This window comes from Coregonus lavaretus, assembly GCF_964263955.1.
Source record: "Coregonus lavaretus genome assembly, chromosome: 22".
NCBI lineage: Eukaryota > Metazoa > Chordata > Actinopteri > Salmoniformes > Salmonidae > Coregonus > Coregonus lavaretus.
Window position 1 is genome coordinate 36,735,692 of NC_140009.1, and position 11,946 is coordinate 36,747,637.

An 11,946-nucleotide genomic window follows, 5' to 3' on the forward strand; every position below is an offset into this window, starting at 1 on the left:
GGAGAGAATCTCCAACACAGCAGAGGTGCTGGGAGCGGTACACCAGGTAGTCTCCCTCACACAGACATTACTAGGCTATCTAGCTCAAGACTTTGATTATGGATTGCAAGATTGCATCAGCTACACATTACACCCCAGTGACTGAATGAATGGGGGGGCACAATCATCACACTTGTCACTGACACTTTGAGACTAGAGTAGAATGAAGCTGCTATTCTTTGTAATTTGTAATTGATTACGTGTTTATATGCTCGATCTACACATACCGTATACATACTCAATGTAGGTGTACTCTGTATGGTAGGAGGCTCGTGTGAGTCGAGCGGTGGAGCTGATGGTGAGCCACGTTGACAACCTGAAGAGGCGGCATGAGAGAGACATCACAGAGCTGGACGAGACCAAGAAACTCAACGGGAAAAGCTCCCACAGGAACTACAGCGACCCTAGAGGTAAGTACCACTAGTGTAACTGTCTGGGTTCAAACCCGGATGTCCCGCACACCACAAGACTGTGTTAGCCCGCTGAGCTAAAGCCTAGACTTCAGGTCTAGGTCGTTGGTGAGGTTACTCATAAAGTAAGCATGGTTTACTGAACCATCGTAGGTCTACCTGAATATGGCTCGGTACGTGATAGGCACAGATGCTGTTATCTGACTGGTGTATCTCTCGCTGCAGTTGAAGGAGAGTTCGGGCAGAAGGCCAATAAGACCTCTCAGCAGGTAGGAGCACTTCCCTGTCTTCATGCAGAGGATATTCACTATGTAAAACATCGTATCATATTTGTTTTATCTTGTTTTAACCCTCAATCACTTTCCTGTCTCTCTTCCTTCCTCTCGTTCTTCTAGTGGCACATTGGTGCAAGTCGTCAAAGGGTCAGCATAGCAGTGATCACCAAACAAGCCCAGGTCTGAGCAGTTCAAGTCCTTCCTCTCCAAAGACACGCACGCACCTACGCACACCAACTATCTGCCTATTCTTTTGCCTCAGGAAAAGAGAAAATGGGAAAGAGGGCTGCAGAAGTCATTCTCAATAGATCATGAGATAGGTAAGAAGTCCCTTTCAAGCCCATCTCCATCAATGGACTCCATCACAGAGTCCATCCCTTCAGTCATGGTCAAGACAGAAGAGATGGATGTTCCCTTACTGGATGGCAGGTAACGTAGGTGTAAAGGACGTCACGCTGCTTGCTTAGCGAGTACCACTTCCTCCCGATTAGGCCCATACCTGGCGCGAACTCGGGACCTCTGCCTCACAAACACACATGAACGTTCTCCCTCAAGCGTTTTAGCCGATCGTGCCACCTCAAAAGCTAGCTAATGAGGTGACGCAAGCGGGACACTTAAGGCTGAGGAGTAAGTTTCACACATCCCCATGTGCCACATATGCATATACAGTATCTACAGTACATGCAAGGGGTAAAGGAAATGATAATTTAATTCAATTCTCTCTCCCTGTAATTTCCATTGAATTCAATTCAAATTCCAGTTCAGTCTTTGAATTCAGAGAATTCAATTCCAATGTTAGGTCAAATCCAAGAATTAAATTCCCAATTTAATATTATCCCCAATAATTCCACATTTTCAAATGTAATTCCCTCAGGCTTTCAGGCTGACTAAGTCACTGTTCAGACAGCCTAGCTATACTGGAAATATAGAAATACAAGTTGAAATGATTTAAAACAAATACTGCAGTCAATGTTTGATGCGTTAATTCCATTACCTGGGAAATGTTAAAATACTAAATTCCAATGATTAAATGTTTTACAATTCAATTCCATAACTTGAAGATTGTTGAAATTCTAATTGAATTTAACAAATTCTCCACTTCATGAGTGAATTCAAGAATTTAATTGGAATTTCAAATTAAATTGGAATTGACCCCAACCAAACCTTTTTGCTGATTCAAGACCACCTGAAGCTCCTGATGATAACAAACCAGAAGTCGCTGCTGCTGTCCAGTCACCACCGGAACCAGACCCATCTCCAGTCTATACAGCACCCTGTCCCACTCCCACACACAAGCCATACGATGTGGACATCAAGAAAAACAGCATGAGGTACAGTATAGAATTTACACATACAGTGGGGAAAAAAAGTATTTAGTCAGCCACCAATTGTGCAAGTTCTCCCACTTAAAAAGAGGAGAGAGGCCTGTAATTTTCATCATAGGTACACGTCAACTATGACAGACAAAAAAAAAAAATCCAGAAAATCACATTGTAGGATTTTTTATGAATTTATTTGCAAATTATGGTGGAAAATAAGTATTTGGTCAATAACAAAAGTTTCTCAATACTTTGTTATATACCCTTTGTTGGCAATGACACAGGTCAAACGTTTTCTGTAAGTCTTCACAAGGTTTTCACACACTGTTGCTGGTATTTTGGCCCATTCCTCCATGCAGATCTCCTCTAGAGCAGTGATGTTTTGGGGCTGTCGCTGGGCAACACGGACTTTCAACTCCCTCCAAAGATTTTCTATGGGGTTGAGATCTGGAGACTGTCTAGGCCACTCCAGGACCTTGAAATGCTTCTTACGAAGCCACTCCTTCGTTGCCCGGGCGGTGTGTTTGGGATCATTGTCATGCTGAAAGACCCAGCCACGTTTCATCTTCAATGCCCTTGCTGATGGAAGGAGGTTTTCACTCAAAATCTCACGATACATGGCCCCATTCATTCTTTCCTTTACACGGATCAGTTGTCCTGGTCCCTTTGCAGAAAAACAGCCCCAAAGCATGATGTTTCCACCCCCATGCTTCACAGTAGGTATGGTGTTCTTTGGATGCAACTCAGCATTCTTTGTCCTCCAAACACGACGAGTTGAGTTTTTACCAAAAAGTTATATTTTGGTTTCATCTGACCATATGACATTCTCCCAATCCTCTTCTGGATCATCCAAATGCACTCTAGCAAACTTCAGACGGGCCTGGACATGTACTGGCTTAAGCAGGGGGACACGTCTGGCACTGCAGGATTTGAGTCCCTGGCGGCTGATGGTAGGCTTTGTTACTGATGGTAGGCTTTGTTACTTTGGTCCCAGCTCTCTGCAGGTCATTCACTAGGTCCCCCCGTGTGGTTCTGGGATTTTTGCTCACCGTTCTTGTGATCATTTTGACCCCACGGGGTGAGATCTTGCGTGGAGCCCCAGATCGAGGGAGATTATCAGTGGTCTTGTATGTCTTCCATTTCCTAATAATTGCTCCCACAGTTGATTTCTTCAAACCAAGCTGCTTACCTATTGCAGATTCAGTCTTCCCAGCCTGGTGCAGGTCTACAATTTTGTTTCTGGTGTCCTTTGACAGCTCTTTGGTCTTGGCCATAGTGGAGTTTGGAGTGTGACTGTTTGAGGTTGTGGACAGGTGTCTTTTATACTGATAACAAGTTCAAACAGGTGCCATTAATACAGGTAACGAGTGGAGGACAGAGGAGCCTCTTAAAGAAGAAGTTACAGGTCTGTGAGAGCCAGAAATCTTGCTTGTTTGTAGGTGACCAAATACTTATTTTCCACCATAATTTGCAAATAAATTAAAAAAAAATCCTACAATGTGATTTTCTGGATTTTCTTTTCTGAATTTGTCTGTCATAGTGGACGTGTACCTATGATGAAAATTACAGGCCTCTCTCATCTTTTTAAGTGGGAGAACTTGCACAATTGGTGGCTGACTAAGTACTTTTTTTCCCCACTGTAAATAACCTTTCCTGTATCCGATACTACGACACCTTTTTTATATGCAAGGGGAGGTCCTCAGGACTAAATTATACTGAACAAAAATATAAACGCAACATGTAAAGTATTGGAACCATGTTTCATGAGCTGAAATAAAAGATCCCAGAAATGTTCCATAAGAACACATTTGTTTACATCCATGTTAGTCAGCATTTCTTCTTTGCCAAGATAATCCATCCACCTGACAGGAGTGGCATATCAAGAAGCTTGATATGATTAAACAGCATGATTATTACACAGGTGCACCTTGTGCCGGGGACAATAAAAGCCCACTAAAATGTGCAGTTTTGTCACAACACAATTCCACAGATGTCTCAAGTTTTGAGGGAGCGTGCAATTGGCATGCTGATTGCAGGAATGTCCACCAAAGCTGTTGCCAGATAATTGACTGTTCATTTCTCTACCATAAGCCGCCTCCATTATTGTTTTAGAGAATTTGGCAGTACGTCCAACTGGCCTCACAACCGCAGACCACGTGTATGGCGTCGTGTGGGCGATCGGTTTGCTGATGTCAACGTTGTGAACAGAGTGCCCCATGGTGGTGGTGGGGTTTGGTATGGATAGACATAAGCTACGGACAACAAACACAATTGCATTTTATCGATGGCAATTTGAATGCACAGATACCGTGACGAGGCCCATTGTCATGCCATTCATCCGCATCCATCACCTCATGTTTCAACATGGTCAATGCATGGCCCCATGTCGCAAGGATCTGTACACAATTCCTGGAAGCTGAAAATGTCCTAGTTCTTCCATGGCCTGCATACTCACCAGACATGTCAGCCATTGAGCATGTTTGGGATGCTCTGGATCAACGTATACGACAGCTTGTTCAAGTTCCCGCCAATATCCAGCAACTTCGCACAGCCATTGAAGAGGAGTGGGACAACATTCCACAGGCCACAATCAACAGCCTGATCAACTCAATGCGAAGGAGATGTGTCGCGCTGCATGAGGGAAATGGTGGTCACACCAGATACTGACTGGTTTTCCGATCCATGCCCCTACTTTAAAAAAAAAGGTATCTGTGATGAACAGCTGCATATCCCCGTCATGTGATATCCATAGATTAGGGCCTAATGAATTTATTTAAATTTACTTTTTCCCCCTTATATGAACTATAACTCAGTAAAGTCTTTGAAATTGTTGCATAATACACAGGTTCTTTGCATCAGGGAGCATGGGAATAAATAGGTATAATACAAAAATAGATTTTATTTCACAATAGGACTAGTAGAAAGCTTAGGCCTCAATCACACCTACTGCGTCATTGCATTTTGGTACACCAGAAGTACATTCATGCGTCAAACTATGCTTTGACGGCTTGACAGAAATGGTAGCAGAAGGTGCATGTTGAACTTTTGTTGCACACATATCCAGATGATGCTGCGTAACATTTAGCGCAATGAAGCTTTAGTTGTGATCAAGGCGTTAGATTTGGACAATATCTTCAGCGCCTAGCGCTTCGGCACGGTGTCTGCTGACAAAAAATCATCATAGTTATCACAATAATCATTGTCATTGATTATTCAATAATCACGTCTAAGTATCATAATACATTTACGTTCTGATTATCTGGCCAACACAATAAATTCATACCAATTCAATATCGAGGAAGGCGCTCAAGGGAGAAGGAGAACAGCTACCAGTGAAGAGGGGCACACCTTGCCATAGACGCTTACAATTTGGGTCACAGTAGAATTAGGATTACACCAGCCTGTACAATCGTAAGGGGATCCCCCGAAACAAAGGGTAAAGCACAGCTTTTATACCTGGGCATGGCAGCCACGCCATTAATTGACAATTGCCTACACCTGGCACTGAGAGAGGCAGCGTTTTAACACATTCACAGTTCGACCCTGTTACACACATGTTCAGAGGTACAATAATAACACAACAAGGAATTGGCTAAACAAGGGCCTTGTTGTATTCTAACATGGCATGTGTGTCTGTGAAAGTTCACCTTTGGATACTCTAATAAGGCACAGACATAAAGGCAAGGCCAGGACGGAGAGGACGGAGAGGAGGAAAGAGAACAGAGAGAAAACAAGGATGACGCATGCCGACCAATGCACCGCTGGAACGTAAGTCGCTTATAATGTGATAGCTATACTTTGACTTTCTCTGATGTCACTACTATGGAAGTATATTGCAGTTCAACATTTGTTCGCAGCCATATCAGTGAGACCCAGCTTCTCTCTTTAGGTGTGGCGCTATGTGCAGAGATCGCCCCCTGGCCCACTGGATGTGGCACTGCCACTGGGTTGTCTTCAGTGTGTATCTGGTAGTGCTCTGCTGTGTGGTTCTACTGATTATCCTCTTCTGGCTTGGTCCTGAACGTCTGCTGTGAAAGACAAATATATTTTCTGGTGATGAGCTTCAACACAAACACATCCTGAAGGAGACAGACATACAAAGCACTTCCTGGTTCTGACCTGGCTTCTGATTGGTCATTGAACAGCTTCACCCAATAAACATTCCTATTTCATGGAGTTGAAAGAATCACCATGTCTCAATTCTGTGATTAATCAATGTAAGTATGACAATGTCTTAGTTTGCATGTAGTGGCAGAAGTAACATGCTGGTGTTGTCTTTTTTGTGTGCAAACTGTCACATGGTGTGTGCCTGAGTTTTAAAATATGTTAATGATATTGCTATTATGATATTTTATATTGACTAGAAACAAATGCCTCTGCAAATGAATCTCTCTAAAAAGAAATGGCACTTGACAATCAGTAATATAAACTATTTTTATTAAAAATATACAAACAATATCAAAACTGATATACAATCAACTGGTTAGTACCACAACAAAACCGCAATGCAGTGAAAACATCCAACACAATCATGCTTCAAACCAACCACTTAGAAACAAAGGCATCTTAGGTTAATATAAATGAATAGTTTTAACAGGTTAACATTCAGCTTATTTCATGTTATTGTTAGTCTACTACAGGAGAAACAGCAATTTTCTAGCATTTTCTAACACTATTTTCAAAAATAATATTAAAAATGATATAATAAAAGAATATTAAGGATTTAGTGATAGTTACAGGTAACTGCCCAAAGGCGCATTGAAGCTGTTCTGGTGGCTCGTGGTGACCCAATACCCTATTAAGACACTATGTTAGTGTTTCCTTTATTTTGTCAGTTACCTGTATATTGTGCATATACTACTTAAGGAAACATCTTAAGTTAATAGATAGAGAAAGAAAACAAAGATAGAGTCTAGACATTTTATTAAATAAATAAATTATTATATTAGGAATGCCGTAACTTCATTTGGAACCTAGGTGAACCTTGTTGTGCAAATATGTGTACCAGACACAGAGTCTACAGTAAGCAGTAATTTTGAAATGTTAATGTCAGTTACAAATTAATGAAATTTGTTACAGAAAAACGTATGATATTTAACCTGTAGAAAATAATCAAATTGACTCACCATTTCAACCTTCTTTTAAAAATAAAATAAATAAACTGGCAAAGTGCCTTACAAAGACATGACACTTGCTTTACATAAAGCATTAAATAAAATACATAGGTCACAAGTGGTAGAGCTAGGTGCTTATCATGGTACCCAAATACCCATGGAGCAAAGGTCTTCTTCTGCATTTTGTCAAGGACAGTTGTCCCTCATCAGGGACAAAGAGTATAATCTCACAGAGAGTCCATTGACTCAATAAATACAGACATACTCAATAGAGATGGTCCTTCCGTCCTCGTGTGTAGCATAGCATACTGCAGTAGGGCAACTCCCCCTGGTTACAGCCAGAGCCATATACTGTATAGATATACATATCATTCTGTACCGTATATATGGCTGTGGTTACACCTGGCTAATGATCTCTGAGTCCTCTTCAACAAACCACTGCACTGGAGTTCCATCTGCAGCCCTCTGGAGGATCACCTTTTGGTGGGGACCCTGAAACACAACACATTGAATTAATGTTCATTACATTCACATTCCTTTAGTTCCATATCTATATGTTTTAATATATAAATGGGAGATGCTAGTTATGCTAAGATAAATGTGTGTTATGCTGGTGAGTGTTAGAGGGCATTGTCACCTGCATGTAGGGTGGGAGGTGAGGGGACGTGGGTCTCTTTACTCTGAACGACCCCTGGCGCTCCAGGGAACCCAGGCGTGACTTCTGGAACTGATTCTGGAACTGGTTCTGATTCTGGAACTGGTTCCGCTGGTGCCAGCACTTGAGCTCCTCTGACACCATCTCCCTGGGCAGCACCCGGGCGGGGTGGTTGGGGTACTCCCTCAGTGACGGGGTACGTACGAGATGGGTGTAGGGGGGTGGGGGCTTCAGAACTCGCCTGGGGGATGACGGTGGGGGCCCCTGTCCCTCCTGCTGCCAGTGCCTGTGCTGGGGGGCCTTAGAGGGGGAAAGGTAGAGATCTCTCCCCAAGGGACTGTCCAGGTCCTGCGGGGAAAGAGGGGAACAGGGGCCTTCCTCCGCCATTCTTGTTCTCAAGCTGGGAGAGGACTGGTGCTGGTTGTTGTTCTTGTAAAAGCTGGGGCTGTTGGAGCCATTGAACGCAGGGCTGGTGGGACTTTGGGCTCCGTAGTGGAAGCCGTAGGGAGGAGGGCAGAGCTTGGGGATCTCAGTGGGTGCGGGGCCCTCCCTGTCTATGTGATTATCTCTGTCGCTGTCCTGGCTGGGGGAGCTGGTGTAGGAGGGGACAGAGTGTTCAGAGCTGCTGTCCTCAGAGCTGGACTGGTACAAGCGCTGGGGGGAGTACTGTGGAGACTGAACCAGGAACTCCGGCCGTCGGCGTGGCAACTTGGCTCGCCCACGTCCCTCACCCAGGTCATGAGTGGGCTTACTTTTAGGAAGTCTGAGAAGAGGAAAATAGACGGGAGGAAAAAAGTGAGCTACTGTGATGCAACTTGTGTATGTCTCTATAACGTGCATTAATAAAGCAACTTCATTATTAAATGTATTCTAGTCAATGTATTTTATTAATATAATTGATGTTACTTATGACAAATCCACAACCAAAGTCCACAACAATAGACACACAAGAAGACACAATAAAGGTAATCAACACAGTCATGTTGCTATGTTGTTTACGTTCTGTGTTATAGTGTTGGTATCCTGCGTTATGGTGTTGGCATTCTGCGTTATGCTGTTGACATTCTGCGTTATGGTGTTGACATTCTGCGTTATGGTGTTGACATTCTGCATTATGGTGTTGACGTTCTGAAGCATTGATTGTTTACCTGAAGGACTGTGAGTACTGTCTGCGCATGTGCAGCTCTGGAGTAGAGGGGGCGCTGGAGGAGTGGGTCTGTCCATGTCTCAGAGCCAGATTCTTAATGGAGGGGAAGTGGGAGGGCAGGACTCTACTGTCTGCAGGGAACACTGGGGTCCCTTTTGGACTGCTGCTCCGGGAAAGAGGGACAGAGAGAGGGGGCAGGGCAGGAGTTAAACAACTGTTAGTTGAAAAGTAGTGCAGTATATGTAGTCAAAAGCAAATAGCTTTTTATGGGGTTCTGGGCAGAACAAATATTTTAGTAGTGAAGTAGGACCTGCACAGTCAGCTGCTCCACCTATTAGTCCACAGCGTTTCAATCCAAAAAGGACGAGGACCCTTACCTGGACCTGCTGCTGCAGGCAGAGAGGGGTTTGTTGGGTCTTAGGTAGGGCTGGTCCAGGCTAGACTCTCTCCAGGGGGAGTTCTGGATGGGAGAGCGTTCAGGGTACTCCACACTGCAGCTGGAGCCCATCATGGAGGTCTGGGTCTGCTCCACACTGCAGCTGGAGATGAGGCTCTGGCTCTGGCCGGAGGTGTGTTGGAGACTGCCCTGGGAGGACGAGGACTGGAGGGACAGGGAGCCCACAGAGGATTGCAGGAGAGGGTCTACAGACACTGAGGGAGAGAGAGGGCCAGAGCCAACGTCTATGGATATACAGAGGAGACATAATACTAAGAGTCAGACATGACACTTTGGAGGAGTTGAATTGCATTGGCATTTCTACTGTGTTAGTTGATAACTCACCATCGTCCAGGGCCACTGCATCAGACAGGGAGCTGTCATCAGACATGCACAGATCTGGGGACAAAAAAAGCTTTATTCAAGACTTTATTCAATTAGGGGAAGGGGTTGGGAAATTATCAACATTGTAGTGTAATTCTTATGAAATGTACTGCTTTTGTGATTCAATAACAAAACAACTGTGTTTAAAAAAGACAATCCATCCATCCAACCTCCATCGGACTGAGTGAGAACGTAACCTAGCCCCCCTGCAGATTGCAGAGCCCAATGTGGCCAGATTGGTGCAGCAGTAGCAAATGCACAGCACTCACCTCTGTGTTTGGCTGAGTTATTCTTCTTGTTATTTGGTGGAGAGGAGCACTCCTTCCTGATCCTGTGCTGAAACACAGCTTCCTGTAGATCCTTGACTTTCTTCTCCTCCCTCTTGCACTGCTGCAGCCTGCTCTTCTTCTGTGGTTTGGACAGGTGCTCCTCCACTGAGAGTCTACGAGCCGCTTCAACGATCTGGAGCTGCAAGGCCAGGTCAGCTTCTAGGGAGTGGAGCTCTGAATCCTGTGGAGAGAGAGAGGGTTTTTAGCTTAGATCAGGGGTCGAGAACCCAAATAACAGGAAGAGCAATTATTTCAAGACATTGAGAGATGTTGGCACACCTGGCTGCAGTTCAAATGAAACAAAACCTAATTGAGTAGCCTATACTGTACCTCTCCATCCTGGTGTATGAGTCTGTCGTCCAGTTTGAAGGACGCTCCTATTCTCCTACGAACGCAAGGGGGCTTCTCATCAGGCTGCAGAGGGTAGTCTGACGGCAGTTTTCCTGTCAGCTCCTGTAAATAAAGCAAATCCCGAATCCAAGTTGATTTGTTTGTAAACACACACTTCTTATATCTTAACCACCAACTCTAAATGTAGAAGAGGTGATTTGGAATCATGTTCTCATGATCACGTTCCCAGATGTCACCTCAAACTTTGAGGATGTCCTCTTGGTCTAATGGTTAAGACATTGTGTTGACTAGAACCCCTCATTCCAGTGTGACTACTCACAGCCTCTCTGATGCAGAGTTTCTTGATTTCCAGTAGACACAGTTCCAGTTTCTCCTCCAGAACCTGATGCTTCAGCCTCATGGCCCGGGTGTGAGTGGTCAAGTCCTTGACCGGCGATGTGGGGCTGTCGGGACCTGCATCGCACATTGGAGATGATGTTAATGGAGCTTTTCAAACAGAGCACAGGCCCCCTTATAGGCATCACATGGTGCCACATTCTGAGCTTTTATCACAAAATTAACGATCGTTATGGATTATAGATATTTTAGCTACATATGTAGGATCTTAATTTGATCACCCTGTTGCAGGATAATTTTAATGCCATAGAGGAAATGTACAATTTATAGCGTATTTGAGGTTTAAAAAGGCTTCTGAAGTTTGTAATTTCCACTTTTAAATTTCAGACTTGATTCTACCTTATGAAAAATATTTAGGTCTCAGCATTAATAATCTGTTCAGTGCTTTCTATAAAGTTTTATATCTGCACCTAGATCTAAAGTTCAGCATTGTTGATGTGTAAGCTCTTACCAGAGTTGAGAATGATCCCACTGTCAGTGTCACTGATCTCCTCTTTATGCATCTCCTCTTTATCCATCATGGCTGTTGGAAGGTCTTCTTCACAGTGTTAAAAAAATACCTGTTGGAAAAGAGTTAAATAGTTTAATCAGATTGTATAAATGATCATTATTCACAAAAAAACATATCCAACGTTTAGATCACTCAGGAAAGTGAAAAATTGCTTCACCTAAAAAACTATTACGAAATATTGCACAATCATCCGTTTCCACCCCTGATGCTAAATGTCTCTTTAAACACTGATTTACTCCCCACTAGTGAAACCCCCATCTCTCTCTTCCCCCTCCTTCCATCCTCTTCTCCCCTGTTCTCCTATCACAATAGGAAGCAGCCCCTACGCTTGACTCGGCACATGTGCGAGGGGACCAGGGGTTAATCCCAAACTGGTCGCCATGGCGACGGTCACAGGGCGCACCACCATTCTCCAGAAGGGTGTGTGTTGTGTGTCGCCGTGAGGTGTGTCAGAGGGTGTTTAAAGGGACGGACCCACAAAAACACCCAAAAGAAAGCAGATGGCTGCAGGGCAAGGGAATTACCCCTCTTAGGGACTGCACCTGTTCCCCCCTCCCAAAGTCTCACACACACACATAGA

General features: G+C 44.0%; 1 protein-coding gene across 1 annotated transcript; it reads right to left on the reverse strand.

Annotated features, from left to right (window-relative positions):
- Positions 1-6,544: 6,544 nt before the first annotated feature.
- Positions 6,545-11,407, reverse strand: inavaa (innate immunity activator a). The gene is made up of 9 exons (XM_084186747.1): positions 11,307-11,407; positions 10,779-10,912; positions 10,439-10,561; positions 10,049-10,289; positions 9,741-9,794; positions 9,337-9,640; positions 8,961-9,122; positions 7,795-8,575; positions 6,545-7,649 (listed from the first exon to the last, which is right to left on the reverse strand). The coding sequence occupies exons 1-9, from the start codon at positions 11,374-11,376 to the stop codon at positions 7,554-7,556; spliced, it is 1,965 nt and encodes a 654-aa protein (XP_084042873.1). The 5' UTR covers positions 11,377-11,407; the 3' UTR covers positions 6,545-7,553.
- Positions 11,408-11,946: the final 539 nt, after the last annotated feature.

Coding starts and splice junctions, on each gene's coding strand:
- inavaa (XM_084186747.1), bottom strand. CDS start 11,376: ATGATGGATAAAGAGGAGATGCATAAAGAGGAGATCAGTGACACTGAC. Junction 10,913..11,306: donor TGGGATCATTCTCAACTCTG/GTAAGAGCTTAC, acceptor TGTGCGATGCAG/GTCCCGACAGCCCCACATCG. Junction 7,650..7,794: donor ACCTCCCACCCTACATGCAG/GTGACAATGCCC, acceptor GTTGTGTTTCAG/GGTCCCCACCAAAAGGTGAT.